Source organism: Carassius auratus, unplaced genomic scaffold, assembly GCF_003368295.1.
Source record: "Carassius auratus strain Wakin unplaced genomic scaffold, ASM336829v1 scaf_tig00030671, whole genome shotgun sequence".
In the NCBI taxonomy this organism is placed as follows: domain Eukaryota; kingdom Metazoa; phylum Chordata; class Actinopteri; order Cypriniformes; family Cyprinidae; genus Carassius; species Carassius auratus.
In genome coordinates this window covers 13,047-25,180 of record NW_020525872.1, presented here as the reverse complement: position 1 = coordinate 25,180, position 12,134 = coordinate 13,047, and the positions used below count along the sequence as shown (strand labels likewise).

Genomic DNA, 12,134 nt, shown 5'->3' with positions numbered 1-12,134 from the left:
TACCTACTATCATCCTGAGAGAGAGTGTCATCAAATTTATTAGAGATGATGACTGATTAAAAAAAATGTTGTCCCACATATCAAGAATAAGAACCAGATCCTCATCTTAGAATAGCATAGGGGCTTTCGCACCACGTAGTTCTAGGACCTCAGTTCTAGGAACTAACTAGCATGTTGATTCCTAGAAAACCTATTTCCCCATTGGGCAGTTTTCCTGGGTGCATTCGTACCAGCAGCAGGAACTCTGAAATGGCCAAAAGCGACATCCTTATTCGCAGCCATATTTACAAACATCAACCACCAGTGAATGGAGGAGGCCATGATTGTAGCTGTTGTTATTGTGTGTTGTGGCTTTCACAATGAGGAAAAAGGAATGTAAACAAACTTATGTGACTGAAAGGGCATGAAAATTGACTGAATCTCCCATGACAACTTGCAGTGTTACATAGCGTACCTTCAAGTATGAGGAAAAGAACACAGTGCTGCAGACAACAGGTAGCTAAATGCCATTAACACTGTTTTCCATGTTCATGAAGTAAACATTTTTACTTGGCTTTTTAAAAATGCTGGTGAGCCGATGTTTAGGAGCTAATTCAGTTTCCCCAAACTGAGTTCCTAGAACTAAAACTTACTAATTCCTGTGGTACAACGTGCCAAAAGTGGGTACTTCCAGCAGTAGTTCTAGGAACTATGAAAAGGTTCCTCTGGTGCAAAAGCCCTTTATGTTTTAATAAATTCTACAGGTAACCTTTACCTGACATCATGTTCAACATTCAGGGGGATAAAAAAAACTAAAACCCAACATATTCTCTGTTCAGAAATATGTTTTTCAATAGCAGGACTTGTAACCATTTATTTGCAATCTTTCAGCCAGCAGTGACTCCACGACACACAAATAAGCTGCACCTGTTTTTTTTAAGTGAAAAACTGAAAAGGAATGAAGCCAAGTCTTATTGTTAGGAGCTGGTCTCTAGTGAAGGGCAAAGGTCAACAGTTAAAAAAAAAAACAGTGGAAAGATGAAGAGGATTAACAAGGGAAATGTTTGCCAACATCTACAATGACTGTATATGGAGAAAGCAAAGATAATGAAATCTAAATTATGCAAATTTATTTGAGTGCATGGACTTCGTAGGATATAAGGTAAAGTGTTGGAAAATGGAGTTAGCGGGTCAACTGGGGAAATTTAAAGGGTTGCACTCCCACTCTGATACCTGGATGGCCAGTTGATTTGAGAGTATGATTCACTGTCCGTGTCTCTCCTGAGGGACCACTCACTCTGAGAGAGAGCTGCCAAACTAAAGAACACAGAGGCCCAGACCCTAGTTATCACAGTAACAGCATGAAATTCAGCACTTTAACAAAACACACTTGTGGCTTTACTAGTCCTCATCGAAAGGGAGACCATTGTGAAGACACAAATACTGTAAAACTTCGGTCTTCTTTTCCTGATTGCTTCCTCTCTTTCGTGTATAGTTATTCAATTTCATGTAAGGTTCCTCATTACTGCCTAAAGCTGGTCGCCACTAGACGATTTTCAGATCTTAACTGATAATTAAAACCATGGGAGACAGAGTTCTTAATCCTTATGGTCGAGAGTTTTTAATCCTTATAATCCAATTTTTAGCCTTATAGTCCACTGTAAGTGCACACTTGACAATTCGACCAGAACGCGAAACCACACCCTTCATGACCATAGGAACGATTTCACAATGACACGAGATCTCATGGAGACACACTAGATCAAACGTGATTAGAGAAGAAAAAAAAAGGGAGACAATCAACGTTGTCAGCTGGCTCTCCCAGCATGTATCAGTTTCACAATTAAAAAAGTATTAAAAAATATGGGTGATGTATTCTGCGTTCGTGGCATTTTTGTGGCTGTCAAGTTTCAGCTATAGACGAGGTGCAAATCGGGCTTAAAATCAGCCTTAAAATCCTCTAGCTAGTGGCCAGCTTTAGAAGTACAATGATCTCATCAGTTTGGACCTCTTTCTCCTCAATGGTTGTTATGTAACACTTCAGATAGAACACATCTGGATATGAGAGTAATAAAGTTATCATTTTATAAAATATTAGGAGTCTCATATAACAACAACTTTCACCTACACAACAAATCTCAACATGCAATCTGACCCTCAGAAGAAATATGCTGCTCTTCTCTGCTTACATCAAGATACATTTTATGAATGTCTGGAAACAACCAATTATTGTCATACTAAATAATTTGCAATTCTCATCCACTGCTATGTGGAGACTAAGCTTTAAATGTAGTGGGCAATGCAGTATCTCTCAGCAGAGCTCTAGAGTGAAATTCTTGCTGATGTCCAGTGAACAGTTTTTCACCCCAGCTCACCAGCTTTTGGCATGATTGTAAACCTGACTAAACACAAAAGATGGTCCATTCAGCAATATTTTTTTTTTTTAACCTGGAGTATGTTTAAGAGCTTCAGCATTATCGGAGTAAGGCTCTTTTCTTATGAGTATTTGTTGTAAAGCAGACTTTGTAAAAATCATTAATTGCCTTACTCATAATTCACAAACCCATTAAACTACCCATGTTCCTGTTAACTTTGAGGTAGAGATGCAGGCTGATGAATGTGGATTGGGTAAATGCTGCTCTACATGAAATCACACAATTTACCGCTGATTAGAGAACCGGCCACATAAAAAATAAATAAAAAAAGCAAGTTCCATACCAACTTGGTGTTTTAAAAGGAAGTATGCCAACGCAGGAAGAAAACAACACAATCAAAAACAAGGTCCTCTAACACATTTTTAAGATCCAGAACTGAGTACGCATTCTTACCCCTGTCTGTTGAGGATATTTTGAGCTTGTTGCTCGATGAACAAGTCTCCAGGAGAGATGCCATGCCGTGTTGTGGGTAACGAAGCTCTGCGTGCTGTCCTAGGAGAACTTGCTACAGTGACAACAGCGACACCCCTCGCTGGTTGGGCTGATGTTGTTTCCATTGGAACTGGTGCTTCCTGTGGGCGTGTTTTCATACTTCGTTCAGGTGCTCGTCTATAATTTTCCAAGTTCATTGCCCTCTCTCTCTCTCGCTCAGCATCAAAGCCTGATGGAGGAGGAGCAGGATTGGGGGCGGGGTCAGAAGGCATGAAGACTCGCCCTATTCCTGAACTGCTGTATTTAGACCTGCTGCTGCTTCGGTCCCGCCCCTCCTCCTGTTCTTGCAATGCCACGCCCCTTGTCCTGCTCTCACCACGTCCCCTGTCAGGAGGAGCCCCTTTGTCCGACAGGTCAGACTCTCTTCGTGCACGTGTGTAGCGTGGTGTGTAATCCAGATCCACCTCCTGGTCGAGGAGAATTCCGTAACGTTCTGATAATTGTCGCCGACGTTCAGCTTTGTAGCGTGCAATCCGCTCGGCTTTAGAGCTGAGGCTGGCTGCATCAGAACCAGCTGGCGTAGGACCAACTGGCTCAGGGTGTGCGGACAACTGTGGATCTGGACGTGTTCGACCTCTGGACTGCCGCTCAGGAGCTTCTATCTCATCACGGCTGTAGCGTCGCACTGTAATGTAACAAATAGAAAGTGAGTAGTAGACCAACAAAATTCTAAAATTTTGTGGGCTCAAGAAATGACGTAAGCACCTTGTTCAGTGTAAATCCACAGGATTTTTTTCCAGCTGTTTTATTGTCCACCAGGTATCAGATTACTAATAAAAGCAATACCATACTGCTTTTCCTACGCACCAAAGTATAAAGGGGTCATGAACTGCCTTTATCAATTTGTTCTCTGAGGTCCACTTATAATGTTTTCTACATACAGTAGTGTTATTTTACATCAAAATACATAATAATTTAGAAGTAATATGCTATGTTCTGTCCTGTTTTTAACCCCCTCATCTGAACACTCGGTTTTAATAGATGTGACGGATTGTAGACTCGGAAATAAACTCCCACTGGCATTATTGGCTAACGTGTGTATATTTGACATCGTACATTCCTCATAGATGGACACTGCTGTGATTTAGGATAAAAACACAAATTCTCAGTACATATCAAATGATCTGTAATAACAGATAAAGCAATAGTGACTATGTAAATACAGTGTGACATTACTGTCCCATCCAATATACATTTACCACAGCATCATCTTTTAGTTTCAATCTTTCTAAAAATCTGCATCGAATTGTACCTTGTTTGTAAATTAATCCATGGGAAAATTAAGTGAACAAAGTACCAAGTTCTTAGTGATGCGATCTGGAAATTCATAAAAAAAAAAAAAAAATCATCCACTCTTTCCTAACTAAGGGACCAGAAGGCAGGCTGTTTTTCCACAACCTGGCACTGCACAGCATCTTGTCGTCTTCCAAGCCATTTCTACACCATTTCTAATTTTTGCACAGACCTGCATTATTTACCCACTACATGTATAAATGGGTGGGCGGGGCTAAACAGGCAGTGATGTAGAAGCAGGTGTTGATGATCTTCTGCGGAGGCGGTGTTTAGCAACACTTGCACATTCCACAATCTGTTGTTTTGGCAGATTGGCTTCAATATGAGCTGTTTTTAGACTAACAATAAAGTTTTGAGTTCTGAAACTTACAGAATGTTTTTATAATACAATGAGCTCTTATGTCAAAAGATCAAGGGCATTTTGATTTCATAGTTCACGACCCCTTTAAGGAGATTTGTTGAGATAACAGTATAACAAATAGCAATCGTAATAGGGACTCTTGCCTTAGCTGTGCACTGTACAGTTTATTGTCTGCTTACAGAAATAAACTGTGGTGACCTACCCACAATGCCTGGATCGCTGGGATCTGAAGCACGTGTATAACGTGGTGTGTCCTCCTCCAGTAGTCGGTTGGTCACCAGGCCAGCTGTATGTTGCATGCTTGTAGTAAGAGCAGGTGGAACATCAGCCTCAATCCCCTCCAACCTTCGTGCAATTCTCTCTTTCCTGCATGATAAGAAGCCATTATATGCAGTTCTGGGGTAAATCGACATTTTGGAAGACAGAGAGCCTAACCATAATAGTGCTTTTTGTAAAGTAATAATGTAACATAAAAGATGTAGGTTACTTATAAATGTAGCATTTCATTTTCAAATGTAACATCTCAACACTGACTATATGCATTTTCAGTCATTTTACATCCACTTTTATGCATCTTGAATGCATTTTTACATTTTAACTGTTTAATGCATTCAATGGGAATCTAACCCATGACCTTCAACTGTTTGAGCTTTAGGAATGCCATGTTATTTTGAAGATTTTTGTGAGTCTATTGTACCGGTTCATTTCTGGATCACTTTTGATGGAGGTTTCAAATTGCTTCCTTAGCTCTGAAACTAAAAAGACAAGCATTTTGGTAAATATCTTCTTTAAGAAAAAAAAATCATTATCATTGTCCTTCAACTTTAAGCACTATGTTATATTAGCATTTCTCACCTTTGGGCAGTACAGCTAGGATGTTTGCATCAATTTCTGTTGTACTCTGGTTTGTACTTTTAACCAGTGATGTCCTGTCATCCACACCAAAGCTGTAAGGCAGAGATAGAGAGTTCATGATTTAAAACAATAGAGCTTCAGTAAACGTGTTCATGTCAGTAGACATAATATGTTTATGTCATTCCTGGCACTTATTGAAAGGAGACTGGAATTTGGGTAAGTGTAACCCTAACCCTAAAATCAGATTGATTAATAGCAATGTTGTTCTAGGATAAACAAAGATGTTGACCCAGGAACATGTCCTACTTGGCATACCACAATATACTCGGCTAGCTGCTTGGCCACAACTCCAAAACTGATTCATTATGTTGACTTTTCCAACACCTAATCTCTGCACACCTTAGAAAAATCGGATTTGGCACCGATTGCCTCCAGACTTCCTTACCAATGTTCCTGTGTGACATTTTAAGCTGAATTAGCATTGAAAGTCTTGAATGTTTACTTGAATCTCACCACAGGAATAGATTAGCTCCTTGGGTATTTATACATCTAGAGTTCCCCTTCACCATGGTACCAGTCCTGCCAGCCCAAACAGCACACTCCAATTACTCCCGTTTACAGCACACCCATCACTACACATGCTGCTATGCACAAAGATCTCATACGCAGGGCAGCAGAACTCCAATGAGAGCTTAAACAGGTTTAGATTGCAATCACAGAAACTTTTCAGACACGCTCAATATGGAAATTATCAAAAGGAGTAATAATTGACTGTACAATTGAATTATTGAACATTAATGCATACCAAAAGTTAAATGGCCATTACATCCTTGTTGTGCTGTCAATTTTTTATCATTTATAATACTAGTAAAGAGTTCAGGTCAATTATTCCACAGTATATACTTCCTTACACCACTGAATGAGTTAGAAACCAGCCATGGCTAAATAGTCTATTATTTTCGGTTCGATCTACTGGTTTTCTCTTTATTTATTACAAAAAATGACCCTCTAGCATTCTCTATTCAATTGGTTTTCTTTTTATTAGATTTAAAAAAAATTAAAAAAAAAATAAAATAAAAACTTGTGTACTGTTAGACTAACCAAAACTTTTATTTTTGATTGCTTCTGTCGTCCTCATTTGTAGGTCGCTTTGGACAAAAGCATCTGCTAAATGACTAAATATACATTTAAATGCTAATATAGTTTAAAAGTTTCCAGAAGAAATGTGGTGAAGGGATGTTATTGTAATATTGTATCAACAAACCTCACACCACTACATCACCATTCAATAAAACCCTCGTAACGTGCAAGAAATCAAGAATTTCAAAAGTGCTTCATTTTATTTTAAATAAATGTAATATTCTTAGATTTTTCTGATACTGTAAATAAACATACAAATTCTGACTAGATTTTGGACTTCAGATTTTTTTTTTTAAACACTGGTTGAATGTTTATATGACTAAAATATGTTTTAGTTCTATAGTTTTGGTTCTGTTTTGAGTAAACAAATAAGCAAAATGTTTACCCCTTAATTTTTCCCGAAATGTGCATCACAACTCTAAAGGGTTTTAATGGCATCTTATTAAATTCCTTTAGATCTAAGTATTGAAGACCATAAAGGGATTAATTCAGTACTTAATTCAGCTAATGGTATCAGCTTTAAAACAAAGAAAAAAAGTTGGGTCAAAACTAAATCGTCTTTTAAATTGCGAGATGATTGGATTCTGACCTTGCTGCTCTTTTCTTCAGCAGTGCAGGGCTGTAGATCTTAGCAGAAGCTTCACTAACAAACCCTGTAAAAAGAAACAAGACAAAATCTTAGGTGCTTTTCACAAGACAATTCTGCAAATCTATCCAAAAGACATCAAAAAAATCAAATGGACCATAAAGGCCTGTTCACAACAAGTAGTATTACTACAACAGTACTTACTGTATAAAGTCGTAAACAAAGTTCTAATTTGATTGATTATAAGGAAAGTTCACACAACAATGCTAATGGCGCTATAATTAAACAATATTGCAACCACTTTCATAACAATGAAAAAACATTCTCAGTCAGAATCCACCCAATTTTAAAGAGCTTGAGCACTTAACGCAGCAGACAATACAATTGTAACTCGCTTATAATACACTCGTTGCGATTTCGTTCTTGGTGTACATGGGCCTTAACATCACATCACTGAATTTGGCATCTCAACTTGAATAATTCTGTGCACAGTAATTTAATGTTGCTTAGTTACAGTGAAGTTAAGCAACCCAAGTTCAGGAAAAATACAAATTTATCTTAAACAAAAAATTAAATGGAATATTTCTCCAGAAATATGCAACCTGTAGCCAACAAACACATTCCCTCTTGACTTCATGTTTTGGCCATTGAGACCCATCATGTGCTTAACATCCTCCAGTGAGGGTTGCCTGATAAATTTACCCCCTCCAGAGGAGCACCTGGGCTGGGGAGGGACAGCTTTAAGAGCAAGCTAAGAAGAACAAAGTCAACGTGGGTGTGAAGACATCCTAATTAACTTAAATCAAATCTGGTGAATGAGTTTCCGTCCCAGGGTCGCCAGAGAATCATGTCAGGAAGCGGACAGCCACAAATTAGCAGCAAGGAGACGAGAAGAACAAGGCATGGTCTAAAAATACTATTTGGGAGATCAGGGTAAAAAAAAAAATAGACCCTGCTCGAGGGTCCACGCTACTTAAAACACATGTAGATCACAGGATAGAAACACAGTACATCACTTCCACACAAGGTTTGGGTGAAGGATTTTATGATCTTATGTGTAGACAGCAAAACAGCAATTACCACGACCTGCCATTAGCACATTAACACAGTGTTGACACAGAGTCTGGGGTCATTTCAGTGTGACATCTGCAGGCACTACAGATTCAACATTAAATCAACTTTGGCAGCTGGAATGAAGAGATAAAGTTAAACGTCACAAAAATTAAACCCACAAAACGTCTTAGACAGACTGGGATCCTAAAGACCATTACTGTTCCACTTCAGTGAGACCTGATTTAAGTTTGGTGACTGAATGATAAGTCTTTCGATGGCTGGTGTTGATACTGCTACTATCTGATGAGCATGATGTCAAAGGCTCTTATACACAGAGGCTGCATTTATTACAAAATAAAATCAACTATTAACCTTTTGATGAACAATCATTAAAAAAGTCAACATCAATGCATGTGTTAAATGTTGATTTAAAAAAAAAAAAAGGAATAATTTTTTTCCCGCAATGCTTTGTCAATGTTTTTTTGTTTTCATACATTACACATTTCTTAATTAAACTGAACATTTACTTTACACATTATTTCCTCATCTGTGCAAAAAAAAAAAAAAAAAAATTATATATATATATATATATATATATATATATATATATATATATATATATATATATATATATATATATATATATATATATATATATATATATATATATATATATATATATATATATATATATATATATATATATATTAATGCATACTTTATATCCACAGATCTGACAAGAAGACAGTGAGATTTTCTCAACTGACTCAGAATCACCACATTGATTCATTTGGCAACAGTCATCAGCTGATACAGACAATTTAAAAATTAGTCTGGCAGGACCATCACTTCTGAAGTTCACAGCAACCTTTAGCGCACCACAAGTATTTAGACTTCTTCAGGTCAATTAATCAATCTTCATGCTCTTCAATAAATCTTCAACAGAACAAGAGTTACTTCTGGCTTGTTTGACCATTTTCACACAATATTAAACTGATATAAACAAAGCCATCAAACATGACCTCGAACAGTTCATGTTCCTTTATATAACAATAACTATTCAATCAATGACCAGGTAACCACTTTTACTCAGATCCCCATCAATCAACCTCACTGTCTGGAAACAGTAACCAGGAAAAGACTTACCTTGACTACACTGAGTGACGTGGTTGAGATAGTAATCCACTGGTTTTGGAACATGTTGGAATGGAAAGGAAAGTAGAAAACGGAGGAAAGAGAGGGAAAGGACCGACAGACCTAATCACAGGCTCAGACAGATGAAGAAAGAGCAAGAGAGAGAGAGAGAGAGAGAGAGAGAGAGAGAGAGAGAGAGATCGCCACTTACAGACTCAACGTGATGGAAATGCACCGAAGCAAAACTGGAGGGCTAAAGCAAACACACGGGAGGGTGGTAGAGAGAGAGTGAAAGAGAGAGAGCGAGAGACAGAGAGAGGGGTGCTAAGGCAGTAATCTGATTACAGGCAGAAATTAGCCTGGATGATAAAAGTGGATTGTGGGAGCACAGTGGATTCCTGGACTTATGACATGAGTGCTCCTACATTTACACACACTAACACACACGCGTCAGCAATCCTGGAGTCACAAATACTCGGTGATGCAAAGATGAAGGTCTTTAATTAGGTCTGACATTCCTTAAACTTATTTTACTTTAACAAAGATTATCATTTATTTGGCTTTTTTTTTTTTTTTGAAGATGCGTTAAGAAAATGGTGTATTCTTATAATGCACACTAAAGGACTGCTAAACAACAAAAGCTATCTTCCATGTAATTTTGAGTTTATATGCCAACTGCTATGAGCACAGTTCTTGGTTCTACTTCTGCGGTGTTGCCAAAGAGGTTAATGTTTAGCTGGTTAGCATCGAATAGTTAGCTCCATGCTGTAATTACATATGACATTACATGCATTACGATACTTGCTTTTTTGTGGTATTATTAATATGTAATCGATCAAATTGACTGGTAGTTTTAAATGGCAATATGTTTTGAATATTTTTGAAAATTGCTGACTACTTTTTTTTAGTTGCTAACATTTCTGCCAGTGTTGTTATTGTTTGCTGAAAAATTAAAGCCAATTTTAACTATTAATACAAATGATAATAGTAGTACAGTATCTCTAAAATAACACTGATTCCCGGTCAACAGCTGTATCCAGCTGCATCTGGATCATGTTTAAAATGGACTGCCGGCCACTAAGTTGCTGCAAATCACTGTTAGCATGAACATCTCTTCAGACCGACAGAATGAAAGACCAACCACACAGAATATAGCAAGCCCATTTATTAAAACCACCACAAATAGGTGTGAAAGTATTATAACATGTTGACTTTGTCATAGTGTGCACTAGAGGGAGCACTGATAGCCAAAGGTCCTTTGGGGCTCACTAAACAACATGGAAAACTCAGACGGGGCATGTTAACATGTTTATAGCTAGCTATATAACAACAGACCTGCTTTAAATGGTACATTTGTCATCTCATTTGTTTTGAAAAGGTACAGCTTAATACAAATAAATCAAAAGACACTTTCATGATCAAATATCATAGCTTTAGAAAAAAAAAAAAAAATTAGTCTGCTGTGTTTTTAAGAAAAGCCAAGCACATGCAAACATGTCCATCTCTCTGTCCTGTCTTATTGGACCACTCAAGAACTGCTGCCCTTAATAAGGCAATGTGTGATGTGATTGGCTGAGAGGCCTCAAGAGGGTGTGTTTAACTTCTGTTTATCCAGCTCTGCTGTGCATGTGCTCTGCGCTTCACCACACTCCCTCGCTCATCTATCATATTCCTTTCACTCCTGGAAGTCATACCTCTAGCTTTTCTTTTCCCTTAGCTTATTCTGCTACACAAACTGTATGATAAATGCAATGCTAACACAATTTTGAAGTACTTATGATAAAGTAGGTGATGTCATGAAGGAGATATCTATTATTTACCTGTCCTGACTGCAGAATTAGAGACTACATTTGAAGCACAAATAAGACTCAAGGCTTCCAGTAAGCCAAGGAGTTATGACTCTAGTCTATTCTGGTAATTTAGAGGTTAGAAACTGGTTACACAGGGCTGTGTGTTTTAGGTCACATAAACATACACCCCAAAATACCCTGTTTGACACAGATTTTACAACAATATAAAATAACAAGGACAATGCAAAACAAATGGACAAAAAAACAAACTAGACATACAACAACTTATGTGAGATGTTGACAAAGTTATAATAATATATGCTTATCTGATGGTGTTACTGTATAGAGCACAATAATAGGGCAAGTCTTATTAATTGTTTAGCATAAATTAACTGATTTTTAACAATGTCTTCTCTACATATACTCTCAAATACTTGCATATTTGCAGACAACTACCATTTAAAAGTTTTAGGTCAGAAAGACAAAATGCACATTAAAATCAGCACATTAAATATCAAAACTGACAGTAAAGACAACATGACAAAATATTTCAAATCAACAACGTCCTTCTAAGTTTTCTTTTCAAACAAAAATATTAAACAGTACAATTGTGTTCAACACTGATAATAAGAAATGTTTCTTGAGCAGCAGATCACCATATGATAAAGGATCATGCATCACTGAAGACTAAAAACTGTTAAATTCAGCTTTAAAATCACAAGAAATTATTTAAATATATTTACATAAAATAATAATAATAAAATCACAATACTACTGCTTTTCCAAAAATTTTCAATATTGCAATCAGTAACCATAAAGGTTTATATTGAACTCATTTGATACATGATTGTCATTTACAATGCTTCTAATTTATATACCTCTTCAACGATGCGAAATGTAAACAGCAAAAATTAGGAGGAAAACCAAAAGACAGCTGAAAAACTGTAGTCTATGACATCACAATGAAGGCACGTTCAAATCTGTGATTGATTTCATGCATTCATCACTCAAGAAGG

General features: G+C 37.2%; 1 protein-coding gene across 1 annotated transcript; it reads right to left on the bottom strand.

The window, feature by feature from the left end:
* Positions 1-473: 473 nt before the first annotated feature.
* Positions 474-9,379, bottom strand: LOC113080287 (supervillin-like; the record flags this gene model as incomplete). The annotated part of the gene is made up of 7 exons (XM_026252486.1): positions 474-1,296; positions 2,808-3,531; positions 4,763-4,926; positions 5,258-5,315; positions 5,416-5,507; positions 7,145-7,208; positions 9,341-9,379. Coding segments are annotated over 7 exons (1,253 nt in total), but the record flags the coding sequence as incomplete, so codon positions are not given.
* Between the last annotated feature and the right edge of the window lie 2,755 nt (positions 9,380-12,134).